This window comes from Chionomys nivalis, chromosome 26 (genome assembly GCF_950005125.1).
Source record: "Chionomys nivalis chromosome 26, mChiNiv1.1, whole genome shotgun sequence".
Lineage (NCBI taxonomy): Eukaryota > Metazoa > Chordata > Mammalia > Rodentia > Cricetidae > Chionomys > Chionomys nivalis.
Window position 1 is genome coordinate 1,612,488 of NC_080111.1, and position 23,419 is coordinate 1,635,906.

At 46.4% G+C, this 23,419-nt stretch overlaps 1 protein-coding gene across 2 annotated transcripts in view; it reads left to right on the forward strand.

Annotated features, from left to right (window-relative positions):
- The window catches only part of LOC130866786 (aldehyde oxidase 1), a 57,345-nt gene that overhangs the window by 26,701 nt on the left and 7,225 nt on the right, over nucleotides 1-23,419 (forward strand). Inside the window, exons 17-32 of one of the 2 annotated variants that reach the window (XM_057758367.1) lie at nucleotides 438-607; nucleotides 924-1,038; nucleotides 2,216-2,338; nucleotides 3,002-3,098; nucleotides 5,502-5,626; nucleotides 7,119-7,252; nucleotides 8,120-8,207; nucleotides 10,906-10,992; nucleotides 11,756-11,947; nucleotides 13,454-13,681; nucleotides 15,834-15,929; nucleotides 16,614-16,694; nucleotides 17,932-18,060; nucleotides 18,648-18,722; nucleotides 20,521-20,573; nucleotides 21,557-21,671. In XM_057758367.1, coding sequence (XP_057614350.1) covers nucleotides 438-607; nucleotides 924-1,038; nucleotides 2,216-2,338; nucleotides 3,002-3,098; nucleotides 5,502-5,626; nucleotides 7,119-7,252; nucleotides 8,120-8,207; nucleotides 10,906-10,992; nucleotides 11,756-11,947; nucleotides 13,454-13,681; nucleotides 15,834-15,929; nucleotides 16,614-16,694; nucleotides 17,932-18,060; nucleotides 18,648-18,722; nucleotides 20,521-20,573; nucleotides 21,557-21,671 — 1,908 coding nt within the window. The remainder of the gene's footprint in view (nucleotides 1-437; nucleotides 608-923; nucleotides 1,039-2,215; nucleotides 2,339-3,001; nucleotides 3,099-5,501; nucleotides 5,627-7,118; nucleotides 7,253-8,119; nucleotides 8,208-10,905; nucleotides 10,993-11,755; nucleotides 11,948-13,453; nucleotides 13,682-15,833; nucleotides 15,930-16,613; nucleotides 16,695-17,931; nucleotides 18,061-18,647; nucleotides 18,723-20,520; nucleotides 20,574-21,556; nucleotides 21,672-23,419) is intronic. The other variant, XM_057758369.1, reaches the window with a different exon arrangement.

Consider the following 23,419-nt stretch of genomic DNA (forward strand, 5'->3'; position numbering starts at 1 on the left):
CAGGTCTCTGAGGAGAGGGAGGGGGCGCTGTCAGGGAGCAGGGCAGTTGAGTTGGATTGGTGGAGCTGGTGGATGTTGGGGCCGCTTCAGATCCCCGCTCCAGCCTGAATCCCAGTGTGCAGATTTGGTGTCATATAAAGAAAGGATTGAAACCCATGTGCTGAGACCAGTGGAGTTTCTGTTAGAGATATCTGGGATCTGCGTTTCAAAAGCTAAGAAAATAAAAATGTGTCACACTTCCACATTCCAGTCTGACTATTAAAGTGTTCTGATAGGCTGTCTGGAATAGTGAAGACAATGGCAGTTTTCACACTCAGGAGTATTGTGGCTTCAGCATACATGTACACCGCTACTCTCCCATGGGAGACACACTCTGTGATCAGCCCTGCAGTCTCTATGGAAACCTAAAAGCTAGATGTCGGTCCTCTATTCCACAGAGCGTGGACCCAAAGCAGATTCCTCAGGACCCGATTGGGCGTCCCATCATGCACCTCTCCGGGATTAAACATGCCACCGGTGAGGCCATCTTCTGTGACGACATGCCTGCAGTCGACCGGGAGCTTTTCCTGACCTTCGTAACCAGTTCCAGAGCACACGCTAAGATCGTGTAAGTGTCCTCACCCTGCCGCTGGGGAGATTCTCCTCGATGTCTGACTCCGCTCTGTTAATGGAAAGTAGTGGAGTGGAGGGGGTGAACGAAGCTTGGTGACCCCAAAACTAGAGAGGACATGGGCTGGAAGTGTCGGATTCCTCACGAACATCCTGCACAGAGTCACTTGACTGTGCCCCAACTTCGTCCTGTGTCTGGCAGAGAACTGTCAGAGTAGTTACCTCTCCTATGGTCCTTATTCCCTAACCGCCACATTCTCAGTGTCTCTGGCCCACATGTCTGCTCTGAGAAGCTGTCTGCTCTGTTTCCCAAGGTCCATGGACCTGTCCGAGGCGCTCAGCCTGCCAGGCGTGGTGGACATCATTACTGCAGATCATCTTCAAGATGCAAACACTTTTGACACAGTGACATTCCTGGCCACAGATGAGGTATTGCCTTTTTGCTTTCTGTTTGAACAATTTTCCCAGCCAGTGGCACCTCATGTTTTCATAGAGATCGTGTCTAATTTGTCGTGGGAGGAGTGAGGATATGAGCAAAGAGGTCAAGACCATGATGGGTTCACCCACTAAAACAGTCTACCTGAGCTAATGGGAGCTCACCAACACCAGCCGGACTGGGAAGGAACAAGCATAGGACCAAACTAGTCCCTATGAATGTGGTTGACAGTTGCATGGCTGGGGCTGACTGAGGGGCCACTGGCAGTGGCACCAGAATTTATCCCTACTGCTTGTACTGGCTTTTTGGGAACCCATTCTCTTTGGATGGATACCTTGCTCAGCTTAGATATAGTAGGGACGGCATTGGGCCTTCCCCAGAGCAATGTGCCTTACCCTCTCTGAGGAGTGAATGGGGGTTGCTGGATATGTGGAGGGAACTTGGAATTTGTATGTTTAATGAATTCAGATTCTAGAGGAAGGAGTCCACGGTTCGTTCATCCATACTGTTCCATATCCCATGGCATTTTATAATGAGCTCAGCAAAGACGAGCAGACCCTGACCATACAACACTTTCCCTTCAGGGAAGACCTAATAGTCTCAGCCCCCTCTCCTTGTGATAAGTTCATTTACATGTTGTAGATAACCCCCTGCCTACCGTAATTCCTGAAGTGAGAGCTCACGCTTTATTTATGTGTCTGTTTCATGTACTGCTTCCCAGATGGGGTGAAGCCGTGGGGAGCTGTTCTAACACAGGCCAGGTGAAGGCATCAAATGATTCACTTTGACGACGGGATCTCAGGCTACTGCAATGCAGCAAAGACGGGAGCGAGATTCTCCACATAGCTGAGACATCTCAGTCCTCTGTCTACCCAAAAGAACTTCCTAATTTCAAACAACCCAGCCTCTGGCTCTCCCTTAAAGGCAGCTAGGCCCTCACGAGTCTGAAGTCAAGTGTGAAGCTCCCCAAGGCAGGCCTGTGCACACCATTGGAGGCCATGTGACTCATGGCTTTTCCATGTTACAAGTCAGGCTGCACACGGTACCGGTCCTCAGAGTCTGCCCCATAGTCTGCCCCACACAAGTAGAGTTTGCCTCTCTAAGAGTGTGAGCAAGGACCACAGCCAGCGAGAGGAGCCCAGCTGTGTGTGCCTCCTTTCCGTGCCTCAGGTGCATTGCGTGGGCCATCTGGTCTGCGCCGTGATCGCTGAGTCTGAGACCCAGGCCAAACGAGCAGCGAAGCGAGTGAAGGTCGTCTACCAAGACCTGGAGCCGCCGATCCTGACGATTGAGGTATGAGGTCAAGCTGATGGAGGCAGATCAGGGGCCAGAAGGCCGGTGTGAGTGGGCAGCGGTCGGTCCATTCCAGGGCTGTGGTACCCTGGCAAGCCTTATGTGAGCCGTCAGTCTGGGGCTGGTGGCCCCTGGTGCCCCACTGTCCTGTGCAAAGGAAAAGCTCATGGCCCTCCAGGACGAGCGTGACTCTAGCAGACAGAGCCAGTGACTCCAGTCATTGGTGGTTTAGCCAGCATTTATAGGTGTTTACGCCATGGAGCCCTTTATGTGTCTCATGTCACCGAAGGCTGTATGTGCGCCTGCCACAGATGATGCTCAGAGAGGCCCTGCAAACACTAGGAAGTGGGGGCAATGACCAGGGATGGACAGCTCTGTCTCGGTCTGAGTCAGCCTGGAACACAATCGTTCTCCACTGGATCCCCTAGGTATTAGGTGTTTTCTGAGCAGGCTGTGTCCTTGGACTCACTGGGCACGTTTGCATTCGCTTCCTGGAGAATCTCTGAAGCTTGGCTTTCAGTTTAGCATCCCAAGGCTAATGGGGGAATGCCAGGATTCCTTCCACAAGAGGAACGCGACCCAGACACGATCATTTTCCACAGGGCTTGGACTCCCAGGCTTCTAACCCAGGAAGCCTCGCTTTCCTCCCCATTCCCGTTCCAGGAAGCCATAAGGCACAAGTCCTTCTTTGGGCCGGAAAGGAAGCTGCAGTGCGGGGATGTGGATGAAGCCTTCAAAATGGCTGATCAAATTCTTGAAGGTAAAGCTTGCTTTAACAGTGAGCCACAGGGAAACTTTCTAGTCATGTCTAGTTTAGGTCTTGCCTTGTCTCCTAGAAACCATCCCACAGCTTCAGAGGTGCTGCTCCCAGGGAGCAAGTCCCCATTCAAACCACCTTTCCCTGTGTCTCTGGTGGGATCCACAAGCCATGTGAGGGACCCAGAAGCAGGGCATCTTCTCGTCCATCGCCAGCCTGTCCTGTTACTGTGACTTCCCGCTCCTTGTTCGAGGATATTTTCATCAAATACAGAATTCTGAGTTGACTACAGTTGAAAGTTTTGTCCCAGCTCCTCTGTCACCATGGTTACCATGGAGAACTAATAGAGTGTTCTTAGAAGTGCTTTCTTCTTGCAAAACAGGCACCAACCTTTTCCCTGGCTGCTTTCAGGATATGGCTTAGTTTAATCTTTAGTTTATTTATTTATTTATTTTTTTTTTTGAAATTGAACCGTGCTGTGTCATGCCGAGGATTGCTTTGGATTTATCCAGTTTGGGGGTCACTCAGCATCTTAACTCTGTGGGTTTCTATTATCCTCCAAGTTTGGAAAATGGTCAACAATTACTTCTTAAATACTTGATTTCAGTGACATAAACACCAGATTCCCTGTTCTTGGCCACATAGTTTATGAGACTCCATTTTTTGTTTGTTTGTTTTTTTTTTGGTTTTTCGAGACTCCATTTTTTATAGTCTGTTTATTATATTGTTCAGATTGGCATATTTTTTATTATTGTTGTTGATGTTATTATTATTATTATTTGAGTTTTTCTCCCTGTCTGTCATAAAACTCACTATGCAGACAAGGCTGGACTTGAACTCACAGAGCTCCATCTGCCTCTGTCTCCCAAGTGCTGGGATTAAAGTCATTACTACCATATCATTCTTGTTGGAATCATTGACATGGCCCAGCAAGGAGCTGGGTAGTACTCATAACACCCTGACATGGGTGGGAGTTGGGGTTCCCCTCTTGACCTCTGCAAGGAGAGCTGGGGCTCCAGGTCCTTCTGTGGCATCTGTTGGTATCGACTGCTTTCTGGGTAAAGGGATTCTGTCTTCCTAGTTTTCTCTCCTTAGGGTCCTTTGGCGTTCATGAAGCTGTTTTTTTTTTTTTTTTATATAGCTTCAAAATTAATTATGTAACCAGCAGGCATCTTTTGATGTCCTCTTGGCTGTTGAGAAACAGAGGGAAAATGAGAAACACCTGTCCTATTAAGTGATAGAATCCACTTTACAAGAAGCAGTTAGGAGACAGTATTGGAAAAGACGTGGCTTGGCATTAAACCCGCTAAGTCAAAAATAACCTGAGTGGAGGATCTGAGAGAAAGGAGAGTGTGCCGAGGGTCAGAATCACTTAGAAATCCTACAAAGAAGAAGTTTTCATTTACCTCTGTAGTGGGAGTGAGGTTTGTACTTCGCCTGTGGGTGTTTTGGGAATTCTGGCTTCTCTAGAGCCAGTACTGGCACACATGAGGTGCAGGATAACAGAAACTCTGAGAGCAACTGCTGTTGGGTCCTTTATTGTATCCTGAAGTCCTGTTCATGCTGTTTTGTCCCTCCAGCTTTAGGGACTTCTGTCAGTTTGGAGAGAAAGAGAAAGAGAGAGAGGGAGAGGGAGAGAGAAAGGGAGAGGGAAAGAGAGAGGGAGAGGAATGGATTTATTTTGAAATAATATGTAAAAAATAGAGATTTCAGTATGGGAGATTTATGCAGGGAAGGGCTACCCTATTATCTGGAGAACAAAGGGAAAGGTCAGGTTTGTTGGTGGAGAAAAGAGAATCTAAGTTCCATTTACAAAAGCCCAGTGATATTGGCAGCATCACCAGCAGAACATGGGCACACCCTTACTGGCTTGTGTCAATATTTGGTAGATAACAATTATGTGTAATATTACATTAGGTCCTCTTCACTTTGGGTTGGGTTTGGGAGATAGTTCTAGAATGCAGACACACAGGCCGTGTTCTCTCCATTGGCCTCTTGTTGTCATTTCTGTTGTGTATGACACGGTGACTCGATTTTGGACAATTAACTGTCATACTTCTTAGATTAGCTTACATGTAGGGTTCAGGGAACTAGATACATTTAGGGGGAGGAGCACAATATTCCTCTTGTCTAGGACCTAGAAGTCTCCTGTCACAGAATTCTGACTCTAGAGACTCAGAGGTCTTTCCTTAGGGCTCTGGCTGCACACAGACAGGCCCAAGATACCCCTCTATATCTCTGCTTTTGCCCTGGAAGCTGAACACTGGGATTCTTCGCCTTCACGGTGAGGCTTCTCTGTCTAGAGCTCACTCAGTGCAGTTTCTGTGTCAGGAGACAACAGGAGTGGGTGGGAGAGACTGCCTGCTTTTCTGCCAGCTTCTGACGTCTAAGTATTTTCTGTAACAGGTGAAATACATATCAGAGGCCAGGAGCATTTCTATATGGAAACCCAGAGCATGCTTGTTGTTCCCAAGGGAGAGGATGGAGAGATTGACGTCTACGTGTCCACACAGTTTCCCAAATACATACAGGTAACACAGGGTCAGAAGGAGGGGGCGGGGCTAGATGGTTTCTGCCAGCAAAATGGACCGAGAACAATTACAGGCAGAACAAATATAAGTATTTAAAATATTAAATTGGATATTAACAGCCATATAGCTTCCTAACATAGAAGAGGGTTTTTATTAAAATAGAGAGAAGACTTTGTCTGTGGATCCATAGCTATATTTTTTATTTTTATTTATTTTTTTTGTTTTTCGAGACAGGGTTTCTCTGTGGTTTTGGAGCCTGTCCTGGAACTAGCTCTTGTAGATCAGGCTGGTCTCAAACTCACAGAGATCCTCCTGCCTCTGCCTCCCGAGTGCTGGGATTAAAGGCGTGCGCCACCACCTCCCGGCTGGATCCATAGCTTTAAAATCAGCAACAGCAGGCATCTTTTGATGTCCTCTTGGCTGTTGAGAAAGAGAGGGGAAAACAAGAACAGCCTGTCCTGTCAAGTGATGGGACCTGATTTACAAGAAGCAGTTAGGAGACAGTATTAGAAAAGATGGGGCAAGGCACTAAACCCGCTAAGTCAAAAATAACCTGATTGGAGGAACTGAGAGAAAGGAGAGTGTGGTGAGGGTCAGAATCACCCAGAAAGCCTACAAAGAAGAAGCCTTAATTTGCCTCTGTAATGGGAGTGAGGCTTGTTAGATGGCAGAAGTGAGGCTATCCCTGGCTGTTCTGCTGTTCAACCATGGGTTTCTTCTGAGTGCACTGGATGCTTTGGTCCGCCTGCAGTGGTCTAAGCATCTAGGTAAAAGTTAGGGGACAAAGCAAAGGGACCTGGAAGCAGTGAGGAGGCACCAAGGAGCCAGGGAAGGAGGAGCATGGGGGTGAACAGGGCACGGGGCAGGTAGAGCACCAAAAGGGACCAGATCACTGCTGTCCACAGCTCTCCTGCTTCATTTCCTGTGTGACAGTGGGCCACTGATCTTGGGCTCCCCCTCAATAAAAAACAGTTGTTTAGACAAAATGGTCTATAAGCGTTAGGATGATCAAGATTTCCTGGGAAGTCCACCTGGGCAGTATTCTCAGTTTCCCAGTAGGGACCCGAAAAGTAGAGACGGGCGAATAGAGAAGCTTAGAAGACCACAGAATCCAACTGATTCAGAAAACCTCCCTGAGGCAATAGGGGGAAAGATACTCTGGCCGTAGGTCTAGTAGGCACAGAACTATTTCACTGCTATAGAAAGAACTAGTTAATATTAGCAGTGGTTTTGGCAATGCCATTCAAACCAAATGAGTTAACTGTGAGCATGGGTGTGGGTGATGGTAAGGTTATTGGACCTTTTTCCTTTCTGTTATTGATGATAACTACATAAACCTCATGATTTGTGTATCGTACTCAATATTATGAAATCCATCTGTGTAATGGCCCAGGCACTTTAGGATAGACTTCCTGTTAAGTTTGTGGGTATAACAGTGATGGCCGTACGTCTTGCTGAAGATGGGACTAATGAAAACTGTTACTGTCCCCAGGATGTAGTTGCCTCTACCTTGAAGCTCTCAGTCAACAAGGTCATGTGTCATGTAAGGCGTGTTGGTGGGGCGTTTGGAGGAAAAGTGGACAAAACCAGCGTCTTGGCCGCTGTCACCGCCTTTGCTGCCAGCAAGTAAGTGGGAAAACCTGTTACCAGATGCCAGCTTAGGAAACGTCTTTGCCTTTTTAAAGAACCAAAAGAAGTATCAATTACTGAAAAATATGATGGAAACCAGTGTGAAAATATTACAGTTCTTGAGCTGGGTGTTAGTCTCAGCAATCGGAGGCAGAGGAAGAATTTCTGAGTTCAAGGCCAGCCTGGTCTACAGAATGAGTTCCAGGACAAACTAGTCTACACAAAGAAACCCTGTCTAATAAAGCCAAAATAAATAATAAACAAGCAAATAAATGAATTATTATAGTACTTGGAAAGTCAACAGGAACAGGTCCTGAGTGGATGGAGTCACTTGCTTTGAGCACTGAGAGCCTGAGCTGTATGCTTATTGATCAGCTATATAACTGTGTAGTCTCCCCAAGTCAATCAACCTCCCTCTTTCCTCCCCTTACTTCAGTGTGTTTGTCTTTCTTTCTCACTCTTGAATTAAATAGATATTTTCTGGGTTAAGGTTACATTTATTTGTCTCTCTCAAAACCTCACCATAGGAAATTGTTAGCATACAAAAGAGTTCCACAATAGCCCCAAATGGATATTTATTTATGTGAGAATAATCGCACAGAAAGAGATCTGTAGTTCTCTGTGTACTCGGGGAACTGGAACTGAATCCAGCAGCCAAGAGGCATGCATGTCCCTACATCTGCTTAAATAGCACAGGAAACCATGCCCAAAGTGGGGTAGCATCCCAAAGGCCATTGGCTGGAGGATTTCCCACAGCAGGAAATTGTCTTTGGAGCCAACACACCTAGAAGGCATACTATCATTGAGGAATAATCGCTAGCTCTCTTGCTCGCTTGTTTCACGCTTCTTTATTTTCTGTGGCAGACATGGTCGTGCAGTCCGCTGTATTCTGGAAAGAGGAGAAGACATGTTAATAACTGGAGGCCGCCACCCTTACCTTGGAAAGTATAAAGTGAGCAGGAGAAGTAGCCGGGGAAAGAGTTGTGCTGCAGATAGAATATTCTATACAAGCAGATGTCAGTGTCTGTCTGCTGTGCCGGGGAGAAAACACGCATCAATGGATGTGTCCTCTTCAGGGTGTCTACAGCTGTGATGAAATGCCATGACCCAGCACTTCAGGGAGGAAAGGGTTAATTTTACCCACAATTGAATATTACAGTTCATCGTTGAAAGCATTTAGGGCAGAAACTCAATCAAGGCAGGATCCTGGATGCAGGAGCTGATGCAGAGGCCATGAAGGAATTGTTTGTTTCCGTCGCTCGTTCGACCTGCTTTCTTATAGCACTCAGGACCACCAGCTCATGTTGGCATCACCCCAATGAGCTGGGGCCTCCCCCTTCAATCACTAATTAAGAAAATGCCCTACATCCTTGACTACAGCCCAATCTTATAGAGACATTTTCTCAATTGCTGTTCCCTCCTCTCAGGTGACTCTAGCTTGTGTCAAGGTGACATAAAAACCAGCCAGGACAGAATAATTGTCTGCTTTTCTACTTCTTGTGCTCCAGTTGAATTACCATCCAGTTCAATGAGATTTCCTGATTTGCTCAGAGATGTCAGTGAGAGAGAGAGAGAGAACCTGCTAGAATCGTGCACTGCAGAGTGAATAATTGGAAAACCTCTGACTCTGTATGTCCATGAATGGAGATCTGATAACCATTCTTTTCACAGAAAAGGAAAAAATAGAATAATTCCTATAACAATAGTGCTATATAAAATTGCAATTATTTGCAAATTGTTCCTCATTTTTAATATATCAAACATATCTTGAAAAACCATGACCCAGAAATTCCTAAAAAAGATTTTATCATAGAAATTTATTATCTTTTACCTTTTAAAATACTATTCTACATTTTCAAGTTGTCTGATAGCTTTAACAAATAACCAAAATCTGTCAGGATCTTAAGCCTTTATTATGTCATTTCTCATGTAGGTAACAGCCTTGTAGCATGCATAGATTTGGGGAGGGAGGCCTTGCTCTAGTCATTCAGGGACCTGTTTCTCTAATGACAACTTTATCCCTTTAGACTTCACTAACACTGTGACTATGAGCTGTGTGTAACTATTTAAATTAACAAAATAGAATTAAACTAAGATTATGTTCTATAGTGGCATTAACAACATTTCAAGTGCACAGTGGCCACCTATAGTTACTGACTACCATGGTACACATGTAGTCACAATGTTGTAATCATCCCCAAGGACTCTATTGCAACTCTGTACAGGGTCTCTGAGTCCTTCATGGAGCTGTATACACAAGGCAGTGGACAGAGGCACACTAATGAGGCTGATACATCAGGTCTAGCCCTGTAAGTAGGGGACTTAGCTTCTGTCTTTGAGACTGACTTTGCCACTCCCTGGCTAGGAAATGGAGTCTTGTGTGCCCAGATGCCAGCCTGGGGGAGCCTCAGAGCCTCAGAATAACAACTTTAAACTTGACCTCACACAGAACAGTGAGACTGAGTTGATGGTTGATGAGTTACAGGCGTAACTGGTTTCAGTCCTCACTGGAGCATCGTGATACTGCAGGCAGGATGGTCTGAGAGTGAGAGGATGGAGCAGGATATGGCTCAGGAGGCAGGATGAATGCAGGCAGGAAGCAGTAGAGTTGATACGTGGTTGTAGGATATGGATCAGATGAGCTCCCGAGTATACTGTATACAGTAAAACAGTGTTTGTTGAAAACCTTAGTACCATGTGACAAAGAAGGCCACAGAACACAGCCTAGAGATTTCTAAAAGAAAAAAATCAGAAAGCAGTGAGCATTCTGGCAGGAAATTGGTGATCTGGTTTGTGTAAGTTTGGGGGAGAAAGGAAAACTGGACATGGAAACAGAAATGCCCTTCACCTAAATGCACCTTCGCTGAAAGAACTGGGCTATAGTTACAGAGGCCATGACCATGGCAGTGATGTTCAGTGGTGGAGAGCGCGTGAGGACTGGGAATGAGATTGATTTTTACATGGTAACACAGATGCTCTGTCTAATGAGCTTTTGTGCTTCTACTTCTGCACATCCCCTGATTTATTTTCATTTCAAAGCCAGGCAGGGAGGTTCCCCCGTGTATTCTCTGTGTTTTCCGTGGCTGTGACAAAACACCCTCCAAACATCTTAAAGGAGTAAGGATTTATTTTGATTTCTAGTTGGAGGGAATTGCCCATCATGGCGAGGGTGTGGAGAGAGCAAAAGCAGAGCGTGAAGGGTGTTCACACTGCAGCGCAGTCAGGAGGAGGGGAACTGCCTATCATGGCGAGGGTGTGGAGAGGGCAGGAGCAGAGCATGAAGGGTGTTCACACTGCAGTTGGGAGGAAGGGAAGTGTGAGAGCTGTGCTCAGCTCCTGGTCTCCTCTGAAGCTGTCTAGGACCTAAGCCAAGGGGATGGCGCCACCCACTGTCAGGGTTGCTCTTCCCACTTCAGTTAACCCAGTCAAGATGATCCCTCCAGGGATGTCCAGAGGCAATTCTAGATCTGTTAAGCTGATGATTAACTGCCACACAGTGTTTTCCCAGGGTCACTAAGCCAGCTACACTTCAAAGAAAGAGACGTCCAATCTGACTCTGTGAAGCTTTCCAAAGCATGACTAACAAACTTTCTGTAGACTCGATCTCCTGAGCCAGTATCAACAGGCATTTCTCTGCCCCCTGCCCACAGGTAGGATTCATGAAGGATGGCCGAATCATGGCCCTGGACATGGAGCATTATTGCAATGGAGGGAGCTCCCTGGATGAGTCGTTATGGGTAAGCATATTAAAGGAAGTTTTCATTCTCCAAAGAGTGTGACAGGAAATGACTCCACTCAGGAACCATTTATTCTTTATGTAACACTTAATGAGAGTACAGAGACTCTCACTGCTCAGTAGCATAGAGTTACTGCAAACCACAAGTGGAGACGAGACCGTGGCCAAATTGTGTCTCTGCTTCCTCTCCATGCTGCCCACAACCAGCTGTGAGCCCTGGACTGAGCTTTCTCAACTTTGGCTCTCTGGATATTTCCAACTGTGTAATTCTTTATGGGGCCATCCTGTGCACTATGAGATGTCACCAGCATCCTTGACCTGTAGATGTCCCTGTCATGCCAGGTCCCAATCTGAGCAGCCAAAACTATGTTCAGACATTGCTAAATATCCACATTTGGTAGAAGGAAGGATTTCCTCTGGTTGAGTATCCGTGCATTAAAATTTAAAATTTCTAGACTGTCTCAGTCTATAGGCCCAATGCTTAGGGGGAGACAGACATATCCAAGGCTTCTAGAAACAGCTAGAACTTGAAAAAATGATTTGCGCTAAAGTGTGAAAATCAAAGGCAATAATTGAGAAGAATTCAAATCCCTTAAAATTATATTACAGCAAATTGTATTGACCTGGGGTGTCATGTATTTCAGTGTTCTTGTTGAGATGTAAGGAGGGAGCTGTTTCCAGCTTGGTTTCACTGGGAGGTGTCTGCATGATAAGACATTCACAGAAGGCCAAAGTTTTCTCACGCCCATTCTGGGTTTCTGCAGGTGATTGAAATGGGACTTCTGAAGACGGAAAATGCATACAAATTCCCCAACCTACGCTGCCGGGGCAGGGTCTGCAAAACCAACCTTCCATCCAACACGGCTTTCCGTGGATTCGGCTTTCCTCAGGCAGGACTGGTCACCGAAGTCTGTATCACAGAAGTGGCAATCAAATGTGGCCTGTCCCCTGAGCAGGTAACCCTCCTCTAGTCTCGTGTATAAAAAATGCTGACTAAAGCCGGGCGGTGGTGGCGCATGTCTTTAATCCCAGCGCTCGGGAGGCAGAGGCAGGCGGATCTCTGTGAGTTCGAGCCCAGCCTGGTCTACGAGAGCTAGTTCCAGGACAGGAACCAAAAATGCTACAGAGAAACCCTGTCTCGAAAATAAAAATAAAAAAAAAAAAAAAAAATGCTGACTATCTGAGCTGGGAAGGCTTGGGGTCATTACGGTTGAAGAATTTGAGAGGTGATCCAGAGAGGAAATCACTGGCCTGAGTTTGTCCAGCCTTTATTGCCTCTGTCCTCTTATTTTGGTAGCAGGAGTGAGAGGGGGAATACTCAAAGATATCCCTTCCTGTCGATAGCAACGTAGATCTCTTAAAATCTACATTACCTCCAAAGGCACATTGCATTTTGTTCCACTTTTTCTCTTACAGGGATGTAGGCAATTTCTAGACGGGTTTCTGGGGGAGTGTGTGTTTTTATAATGGCCTCTATCTGCTGTGGAGGGAGCTGACCATAACTGGGAGGGTTTCTCATCTAGGAATCCAAGACACTTGGTGTCTTTTGCTCTCGGGTGAGGGTCTTAGTTGCTAGTTTTGGGAAGACAGTCACCATCTACTCTGGGTGTCAGACTTCTGGGGATATCATAATATGTTTGGTTGTGGTTTCCTGTGTTAGACCTATCCAAGACGGAGCCAGTCAGCATTTCATCATGGGAGTGGAAGGAGATCATGCAGCTTCCCCTGCCTTGAGGGAATAATGGCTGTTTGTGGTTGCTCTCGGCAGGGCATGTCACTTTCTTCAGTGGTGTAACCACTAGTCAGTTCCCCATGCTGCAGAAAATAACCTCCTACCCAAGTCTGCACGAGCCGCAGGAGTTGTGTAGTTCATACAAAGCATGCACGGGTGGAAGAGCCTGGGAAGGAGAAAGGTTTCAGTGGGACGGGCAAGGGGCTAAAGAGGACAACGGGAAGGGAAACAGCTAAAATGTGCAGTGCGCATGCATGGAACTCTCTAAGAATTTACAGAGTAATCTCATCTGTCCTTCCTACTAGCCATCAGTTCAATTTAGACAAATATTCCTGTGGGTTGGCTTTGGGAATAAGTGGTCCTATCTTGCCATAGCAGCTACATAACCCAGGTTGCATAGCCCAGGCACCTTTCAAACAGATACCCACAAATACAAGAACTGAGAGTCAGGAATGTAACCGGACCATACTGAGACACTGGGAATAGAGGCCAGGGGCTCCATCCTATAAACCTGGACAAGAATGGCATAGAAACAAGAGAGTCTAGCATAGCTGATGCGATTCTGAGTGGGGGATAAGGAAGATGTCGTGCTTGAGAAGGGCTTTAGCGACAATGGGGCAGCACATAACTTGGCCCTTTCATGACGGGCAGAAGTGGAGGAAGAGGACGGGGTGAACAAACTGTGTCTTCTGAGCTTCCCCTTACTTCTCATTCTCCTCTCCTTTCATAGGTTCGAACCATAAACATGTACAAGCCAATCGATTGTACCCACTACAAGCAAGAGATCAATGCCAAGCCCCTCCTGGAGTGCTGGAGAGAATGCATGGCCAAGTCTTCCTACGCTATGAGGAAAACGGCTGTAGAAAAATTCAATGCCGAGAATTCCTGGAAAAAGAGGGGCCTGGCCATGATTCCCCTGAAGTTTCCTGTGGGTCTTTTCACAGTAGCCATGGGACAGGTCAGTTCTCAGAACCCAGGTGGGATGTCACCCGGCAGAGACCTGGGGAAACAGAGGAGCTGAGGGAATATCCTTCACATTGGATCAGCCGTGTGATGGCAGGGACCAGATGTGAAGTCCCACCCAGGCCGGGTTAGCCTAAGCTGCAGTACTCTGGGACACAATGGCTAGTCTTCTTACACTCCCACCGTGGGTAGGGACATTCTTGGTGGGAAATGGGGCACCCGTGATTTACTGCTGGCTGACGCTAAGCAGCTGAGATACCTGCTTGGGATCCTGTTCATGTGTCCAGTAAGAGACTCCTCTTCTCCCGCTGGGACTTGGTGTTTCTAGACATGAAACTGAAATGGGACATGGTGTGGCACTGGGTGCCCTACTTCTTGCTTGGTAAGGGTCAGCTAAACCTGGAAAGGTAAATTATTTAACTTTTTAAATGCAATTTTAGGAGTTGCTTCTCCTCGTAACTTTTTTTTCTTTTCTTTTCTTTTTTCTTTTTTTAATGGGTTTTCGAGATAGAGTTTTTCTGTAGCTTTGGAGCCTGTCCTGGAATTAGCTCTTGCAAACCAGGCTGGGCTCAAACCAGAGATCTGCCTGCCTCTGCCTCCCGAGTGCTGGGGTTAAAGACAAGCACTGCCACCACCAAGCTCTCCTTATACCTTTAAAGAGAAAAGTCTTTGAATTGCTGTCCTGGTTCCTTTAGCTGACTAAATCAGTCTTTGCTTAGCCCCTGAACCTTACTCTTTCTGCCTCTGGTTTTGAATAGAACTTGTGTGTGCTCACTGGTGAAGGACGGCTGTGTTCTAGCTTCTGTATAGCAGCGATGGGGACTCCTTATCTAGTCTATTACACGTATGTGTGTATGTTGTGCATGCACACAGAGATGCGGCTGAGCCCTTATTACAGTATGTGTGTATGTTGTGCATGCACACAGAGATGCAGCCGAGCCCTTATTACAGTATGTGTGTATGTTGTGCATGCACACAGAGATGCAGCCGAGCCCTTATTACAGTATGTGTGTATGTTGTGCATGCACACAGAGATGCAGCCGAGCCCTTATTACAGTATGTGTGTATGTTGTGCATGCACACAGAGATGCAGCCGAGCCCTTATTACAGTATGTGTGTATGTTGTGCATGCACACAGAGATGCGGCTGAGCCCTTATTACACATATGTGTGTATGTTGTGCATGCACACAGAGATGCAGCCGAGCCCTGACGTCACTGGTTGTGCCTCCTCTGTTTACATGAGTCTCACAGAGGGAGAACTGGGAATGGGTGGGGCCGTGGGATGGGCTCTCATTGACACCTGTGCAGTGTGTGTCCGGAGCGAGAAGACTGTGCGCAGAGAGTAGGAGGGTCCCTTCCTCTCCCCATCTTTATCCTGTCAGCTTCTAGATAAACAATCACAATAACACAGTGAATGAGACTCCACAGTGGACAATTCTAGCCCAGTAAGACTTGGCAGAAGCCGCATGCTCGTCAGTTGTAAACGAGGTCACTTAGTCTAGCTGCTTCTGAGTAGACGACCTTTATATTCTGTAGGGAGCTTGATTGCTTCTGCACAGTTCGGAGGAGCTGTGCAGTCAGGTGATCACTCCAGAGGTCTGCAGCTCTGTGCTAAGATGGCTCAGGTCAGTGGTTCTCAACCTGTGGGTCGAGATGCCTCCGAGGGTCACAAATCAGATATCCTGTATATCAGATATTTACATTATGATTCCTAACAACAGCAAAATTGCAGTTATGAAGTAGCAATGAGAGAATTATATGGTTGGGGATCACTACAACATAAAGAACTATGTTAAAGTGTTACAGCATTAGGAAAATTGAGAACCACTGGTGTAGGGTGGTTCCGGGTCATTTTGCAACTAAACAATAAATGTTTCTCTGTGTACCTTATTTGGATTAGCATTTTGGGGTGATCACTATGCAACACTAGCCCTGCTGTTACCCTAGCTCTGGTTAATACATACACACACGTATACACACAGATAAACACAAACACACACATATATACACACACACACACATACACGTATGATATGTGTGTATCAACCAGCTTGGGGAGAGGGGTGGACAGTGTTTTAGTTACAGCGACACGTCCTGACAAGGGTCAGCGCCTCTTCTGATTCGCCTCTTTTCTTCCCCTCCCCAGGCAGCCGCCCTGGTTCACATTTATCTCGATGGCTCAGTACTCGTCACTCATGGTGGCATTGAGATGGGGCAGGGCGTCCACACTAAAATGATCCAGGTGAGAATACAAACACTGGATTCTCTTGAGTGTGTCCGTACAGATGTGTTCATGAGCGAAGACTGTGTGCATATATCGCTGTCCCAGAATAAAAGGGTGGGACACTGTAGCTTGACAGTTTAAGCATTAAGCTGTTAGCATAAACTGGGTAAATAAGTCAGTTTTATTACTGAATGCCAGAAAAGTGTGTGCCAAAAGATGGGTTTGTTGTATTGCTGAAGATGGCTGTGTGCCTGCTTTCTGCTACCATTCTGATGATTGACAACTGAATTGTCCTTTTCTGAGTTTTTGCTGGGTAGTGAAAAAATGTGTAAACTCAGAAGGATTGTAATGTTTCTCGACCTTTTTATATTAAGGGCACCAAGCAATCAATAACATAAATCAGACTTGATATCTCTAGCCAGCATTATTAGCAATTCTGTGTTAGGGTCCTTCTATTTTGTCAGATTTTTTTTCCCTCAAGATGGGATTTCTCATGTAACAGTCCTGGCTGTCCTGGAACATGCTTTGTAGACCAGGCTGGCCTCAAACTCACTGAGATGCTCCTATCTCTGCCGTGCAAGTGCTGGGATTAATGCCGTGCGCCACCACCACTTAACCGATTTACCTACTATAAAAATTACTAAGATGTTGCTGGTGTTATGCTGTTCATTGTCAGATTTTTTTGCAACCAGCCTTACACAGGAGGACCACTGCTTCCTGTCATTGCAAATTCTTCACAATTTGCCACACCTGTGCCTGCCTATAATCCTAGCCCTCTGGAAGGTAAGGCAGGTGGATCAAACTCAGGCCAAACTCATCCTGTCTCAAAGGCAAAACAGACAAGTAAAAGACATTCTTAACAATCATGACTTTTAATGGCTGCTTGGGGGGTGTATTTATAACTAACTCTACCTCAGTTATTGAGCTATTCCATGAATATTTCTCAAAATAAACCTGTGATCCTCTCACCATCATTTTCTTAACGTGACTCACCAGCAGAGGAATGACTGGACCATGGGGTATGGGCATTTGGAATTATTTGACACGGGTTGCCAAGTTGTTTTCCATAAATTATCTGTTGTTTCATTGTGCCGTTAACTAATGCTAAATTTGATGAATTGTTGAAATAATTAGATAATTTGCCAGGTGAATGAAAGGAGCTCAAGTGATGTCATTTAGATTTTTAAATTACAGGGACATGGGATGTTCAGGTGTTTTTGTGTTTGTTTTTTGTTTTCATGCTGCTAAAACTTGAGAGCTCTTAGTTCTATTTTTCAGTGAGTTTTCTGTGTTTTTTTTCCTTCCTTGAGCCAAAGTCCTTATGTTGAGAGCCTGTGTACTCTGTCAGGATGCTTCTCTGAGAGCCTGCTATTTTGGAAGGGTTCAGAATGCCCGTGTCCTTAGACAAATTGTGAAAAAAAAAAAAAAAAAAACGCTATCAAGCATACTGCTAGCCAGAGAGAGGTTAATTTGAATCAACTAAAATGTAAAATAATAGACCAAAGCAATCCCTGATCCCCATGTTGGCCCTCAGAGGCTCCAGCCCCATCCCCTCTTCCAAGGTTCATGTGTTCCTGAGGCCCGAGTCCTTCCTGAGGAGTGTTCATTTCCTGCAGTGTGTTCAGAACTGCATAGAGAACCACACAGCTCCTGCTAAAGTCATATCCTCTTGGCTAGGATTTTGCAGAGTGTGGTGGTGAGATTAGCTTGACAGTGCTGATTTCATTAAAACAGAGACGGGGATGAGCTTCTCCCCTGCACTAGCCTGGAGCCTTTTCCTCACTTTGTTTCACATGAGAAAATCAGCAGAAAAGAAAATGTGTTTAGAACTTGGAATCTAGACGAGCTAGCCACCAGGATTTTAGAAGAGAGGGGTTTTGTACTTGAAGGAGCTCAGGGTTCTGCTTCTTCATCCCTGCCCTGCATCTGGGGGCTGCACACATGTTCTGTGTCAACTACGTCTGAGCACAGGGCTACAACTAACCAAAGCGTCTGAAAAGAAACTTTGTTCCAAACCTAGGTGGTCAGCCGTGAACTAAGGATGCCGATGTCCAGTGTCCACCTGCGTGGGACAAGCACAGAAACCGTCCCCAACACCAATGCCTCTGGAGGGTCTGTGGTGGCCGATCTCAATGGGTTGGCAGTAAAGGTAAAGCCTCCTAAAGTAGCATCATTCACGAGCCCTTCAGGGTCAGATCCATGGCTGGAGATCAGAAGAGAAGAGTCGCTCATCTCCCAAGTCTCCTCAGTGCAGGGCAGGGCGGGCGCACAGACCCAGCAGGGATTCAGTGCCTGCTGGTCCACTGGTCACCATTCCTCTTACTTCCACCCCAAACCCCCAATGTCTTCCCCCTTCTGTGTCCAGTCAGATTCCGACCTCTTGCCAGGCCTTTGGGCGATGCCCTCTCTCTCCCAGTTCATTGTGTTTCAGTCTGGCTTCTTGAACCCTGAACAAGATGCCCAGAAGATTAACCTTCTGCAACCAGTGTTTAGTTGTGTACAGGATCCTTCTGTTAAGTGTTGACCTAGTGTAGGATGTGAGGAGACTGTCACTTATACCAGTGCGTGTCTGACATGCTCACACATGCAAACATCCCTGCATGAAATCTTTCATGCCATCCTCTACTGCACGGACACCCTATGTCTCCTTGTTTCTCTGTGGGATGACATACCGTGTTGTTTGGACACTGATGTCTTCGCAAAATTATTAGAATTGTAACTTAAAATCACTTACAGGACGCCTGCCAGACTCTTCTAAAACGCCTTGAACCCATCATCAGCAAGAATCCTCAGGGAACGTGGAAGGATTGGGTGAGAGTCACCGCTTCTCTGTGTTTTTCATAGAAGCTAACAAGCAAGAGGAGAGGGGGGAGAAACAAGTGTGGGTTGTGTTCATGGAGAGGGTGATTCATAGGCTCTGTCACTGCACAATGACAAGCAAAAGCCGCTCTGCGTGTGGCACATGGAGATCCCATGCAGTGGGAGAAGGGGTGCATGCAGGTATGTTTCTGATAGAGAAAGATGGTGTCCATGCTCCAGCTCCTGCCCTAAGCTGTGTTCATGCATGTTTCGTCCTGTGGAACCAGGATGCTCCCTGGATACCTGCTGTGTGTTCTCCTTCAGATTCCCTGTGTCTAAATAGAAAAGCAATGCTGAAATCATTCTGCGAAGCCCAGATAGACACTCACTCAGAGATGGGAAACCAGGGGCGGGAGAGATGGCTCACAGGTTAAGAGGACGTGTTGCTTTCCCAATGGACCTGGGTTCAGTTCTCATCACCTACACGTCAGCTCACAGCTGTCTGTAACTCCAGTTCCGAGGGATCTGATGCCCTTTTCCAGCCTCTGCAGGCAGTGCACACACAGTCACACCTTCAGGGGAAACATCCATACACACAAGAATAAAACAATTCGTAAAAACAAATAGGGCATATTCTATACAAGTCACAGACTGGACCAGTCTAGTTGGAGGAGAAGACACACGCTCTGTCATAGACCAGCTACGTTTTCACGATGGCGGACTGTTAAGCGTTAGATAACGTCGAGCTTACATTCATAACCCCTGGTGCAGCTGTCATGCCGACTGCTCTACGTGATCAGTTCTGCAGTATCAAAGGACAGGTGTGGCAAAGGTTTGCATACGGTTCTGTTTGGAAAGACCCCAGCGCTGAGCTCGCCCAGTATGAGCAGTGTGCCTTAAATCCTGGTGGCTCGATTCAGTCACCTTTCTCTCACTTAAAAGCTCTTGTGTTTCATAAAGGCTGATTTCATAATTCATAATTATGAAGTAAGCTGAGTGGTGCCTTTAATCTTGGCACGCTGATCTCTGATTTTGAGGCCAGCCTGGTCTACAAAGTGAGTTCCAGCACAGCCATAGCTACTCAGAAAAAGCCTGTTTTGAAAAACAAACTACCTACGACTACTATTATTATTATGGGATATGAAACTTCTGCATCTGTTCTGGGCATCATTGTTTGCCCCCTGCCTAGTGTCACCTGACCCCAGAAAGGTTGAACATGGCTGACTGGAGAAAGTTGCCCCCAGACGTAGTTCAGGAACACCCTCCTTTGTCATCCATTGGAGGATGCTGCCATGGAGCCCGCCTTCTTCCATAACACTGCACCTGTCACTGTCTCTCTTGAGTCTGTTGACCTGACCTTTGGTTTTCTGTTGAGTAGCCAACCATATGTCCTTGCAGAAACGGGAGACCTGTTGATGTCACTGCACAATTTAGAAAATCCCTCTGCTCGACTGAAACTGTTATGCACACATGATATAAGATTAAACATTTAACCATTGTGTCCCAGAATTAATAACCAAAGTCTTTCCAGGTGACTGAATGATCTCTTCATAAGCAGGAGTTGGATGACCATTATAGTTCAGTTGACGAGCATATCAGGGCAGACATTTGTCACAACCATGTGCATTGAGCAAGTGTGGCTACTACACCCAGCGAGCCATGATTGCTTCTGTAGACAGAGATTGGTGATGGGAATGGTTCAACTTAGGCCATGCTTATGACTGTAATACTTAAGACATGTTGAGACAAACCAAACTCCTGAGCAATTTTCTTGGGAATCCTTATATCTTGCTCTGCTCATCCCTCCCAGGCGCAGACTGCTTTTGACCAGAGCATCAGCCTCTCGGCTATTGGATATTTCAGGTAAGACTGGCCCTTCAATCCGGTGTCATGGAAAATTCTGGCATGAGCTTGAGGAAGAATTTCAGTTCTATTTGCGATTTTGGCCCCCAACCTGACTCACTATGTTCAGTTAGGCTGCTGTGAGAAGAAACTTTTATCTGCTAGTTAATCCAAGTTCCCAGACGACCGTTTCTGGGGAAAATAGTTCACACAGGTGAACTTGGTGCTGATTCAGTTCCTACTGTGGCCGTGATGTGGCTTTCTATGAATTGGTGTTTGAAATCCACAGCTGTGGCTTTTGTTGAGAGTGCAATTTATCCCTGAAGTTAAGACCCAAGAGTGTGGGTGAAAGCGAAGCCAAAATTAGGATAGGCACCTCCTGTGTGAGCAAACAGAGATCTGAGTAGCTGTGGAGCCCTGAGCACCCCACCCTCTAGGAAACCGTTGGTTGACTGTTTCCATGGAGAGTGAGTGCTGAGACAGGGCAGGGTCTTAGCTCCTGTTCTCACTCTGCCTGGGACTCCAGCTGCCCATCAGGGACAGACACTGGTAGCCTTTTTCATGGTCACCTCCAGGCTGGGGACAGAGGGGAGACAGGGGAGAGGACTCAGCAGGCTGCTGGCCTGGACTTCTTTTCTCTTTGACATTCAGCTGTTCTTACTGAAGAGAGGGGGATGGAGCAAGCATAGAGCGAGCTCATGGGAGCCAGGGGACCTGATTCCTCACAGGCAACACTCAATCCTGGAGCCAGAGGGAGAGAAAGCAGGCAGATAAGGCCCCTTGAAACCGTGTTTGCCTTACGATGCAGGCTGAACCCTCAATCTGAGGACCATAGAAGACGTGTTTCTTGGACACGTGTTAGGCATGTGTTATGTGCTGGCATGTCCCTAGACTCAGGTCCTCCTCTGAGTGCCACAGCTCCCTTTTTGCTGGCTTTATCATCATTGTCTGAGATTGCAGGCATTGATCACCTAACAATGCTCCTCAACAATTCTGTTTTTCAGGGGTTATGAGGCGGAAATGAACTGGGAGACAGGGGAAGGCCATCCCTTCGAGTATTTTGTGTTTGGAGCTGCCTTCTCAGAGGTGGAAATAGATTGCCTGACTGGGAACCACAAGGTCAGTTCCACCAGGGCATGTCCCCTGACTGTACTGGGTGAGATGCTAAAAATTCCACACATGCTGCCTACTGGAAGGAAGTTGGGTGTGTGGCAGCACCATGCATTAGCTCTAAGGGTGATCTCTCTGTATTGCTAGAAAAGAAATGAAACTCACCAGTTTCCTTCATGGTTTAATAGCTTCTGTGAAAAACAAAAATCCTTCTTCGTAGGTGTTTCTTTCTTTCAGTTTTAACTGGAAATAGGAAAGAAATGACTTCAAAACAGCCCGACGAGAGCTGCCATGCAGACGTTTTTCTCAACTAGCAATCCTGACTCTTGTGAGAAGTGTTTTAGCGTGATGCTCTTGAAGGGCACTACAAGTGTCCACAGCTTGTTAAGAAGGACCAAGGGTCAGTTCAGGAGAGGCAGTGGTCAATCATGCCCTCTCCTTGGATTTCTTAAGTGTCATCTTAAACTTTTAGGGGATGGGTGGGGTATAGATGCACACTCCTGGACACACACAACAGCATTGAGGACTCAGCTTCCTTTCAGGGTAAAGAAAGTATTCATTGGCCATTATATAATAAATGACCACAGATAAATCAGATGGGACTGGGGTAGCCTTCACAATGTCATCTCACTAAGCTACTAGGTCAGTGATAATCTGCCCCCAAACCTACCAGGAAGCAAGCTCCAGCTTTGATATTTCCAAAATTTTGTATCTATATTCTTAGATTGTTATGCATAACTTTTCATTTATATCTTGTTAGCATATATTTTTAAAGTAGAGTCAGCCTTATCTTTGAAATTATGTATCGCCTCATTGAGCCTCCCTGCTAGAATATCAGATTTGTCTTGATTCTAGAGCAGATTGCATCTCTCTGGGGAACTTGGGACAGAGGCAAAGGACTGTCACTTCAAGCACGACTCTGGTTAGAGTGGCTGTCGCACACTACACTGAGAGTTCTCTCGTGCTAACTAATCTCTGAATCCCTTTGCCCTCAAATGAAAACTTGGTGGGAACACACCTGTTTAGGTTTTTCTTATGTCTTGGCCTTGTGGGAGCTCAGAAGAGTAATAACTAACCCGGTGTTTGTGCAGGGTTTTGTCCCTTTGCTTGTTTTACTGTAATTGAACCTTTATTGACCCACTCGTGCTTCTTGAGCTTTGAATGGCTGGACACTCACGGTTACCACAGACAGACCTGGGGCGGTGCCTCTGAGGTAAATGTCACAATTCTAGTGAAAATTAAAGACATGGACTGTTGTGCAAAGCAGAAGCAAGCTTTGCAAATAAAATTACAGTGAAGTGGGGAATTACAGTAAAGTGAGACTCTTCAGAGTGGAGGGGTTTCCAGGAGGGAAAAAGCCTCGACATCCTTGTCAGGGGTTTTGATCAGGTCATGGTAGAGACTGGAGGGAGTCTGGGTAACTCTATGAGACGGTTAGCTCTCTGGGAGCATCATAGACTGAGCCAATGGAAGGCCCACATACTGTGAATGTCCCTCTAGCCCAGCCAGGCAGATATTCATGTGCTACCCACCCAGTTCGGGTGGTTGAAGGCCCCACCCACCTCCGTCTATCTCTGAGATGTGCTTTCTAGGGGCCCTGGTTTCCTGCTAGCATTGATCTGCATTGCTATGGCCAGCATTACAGGAGCCTTGCTCGGGGTTAACTAGGCCATGTTCCCTTCACTGATGTCTCCATGACCAGCTTGCAGCTCTACCACAGTGGAGACTTAAACCTCTTCCTGCCAGGTAGACTGCAG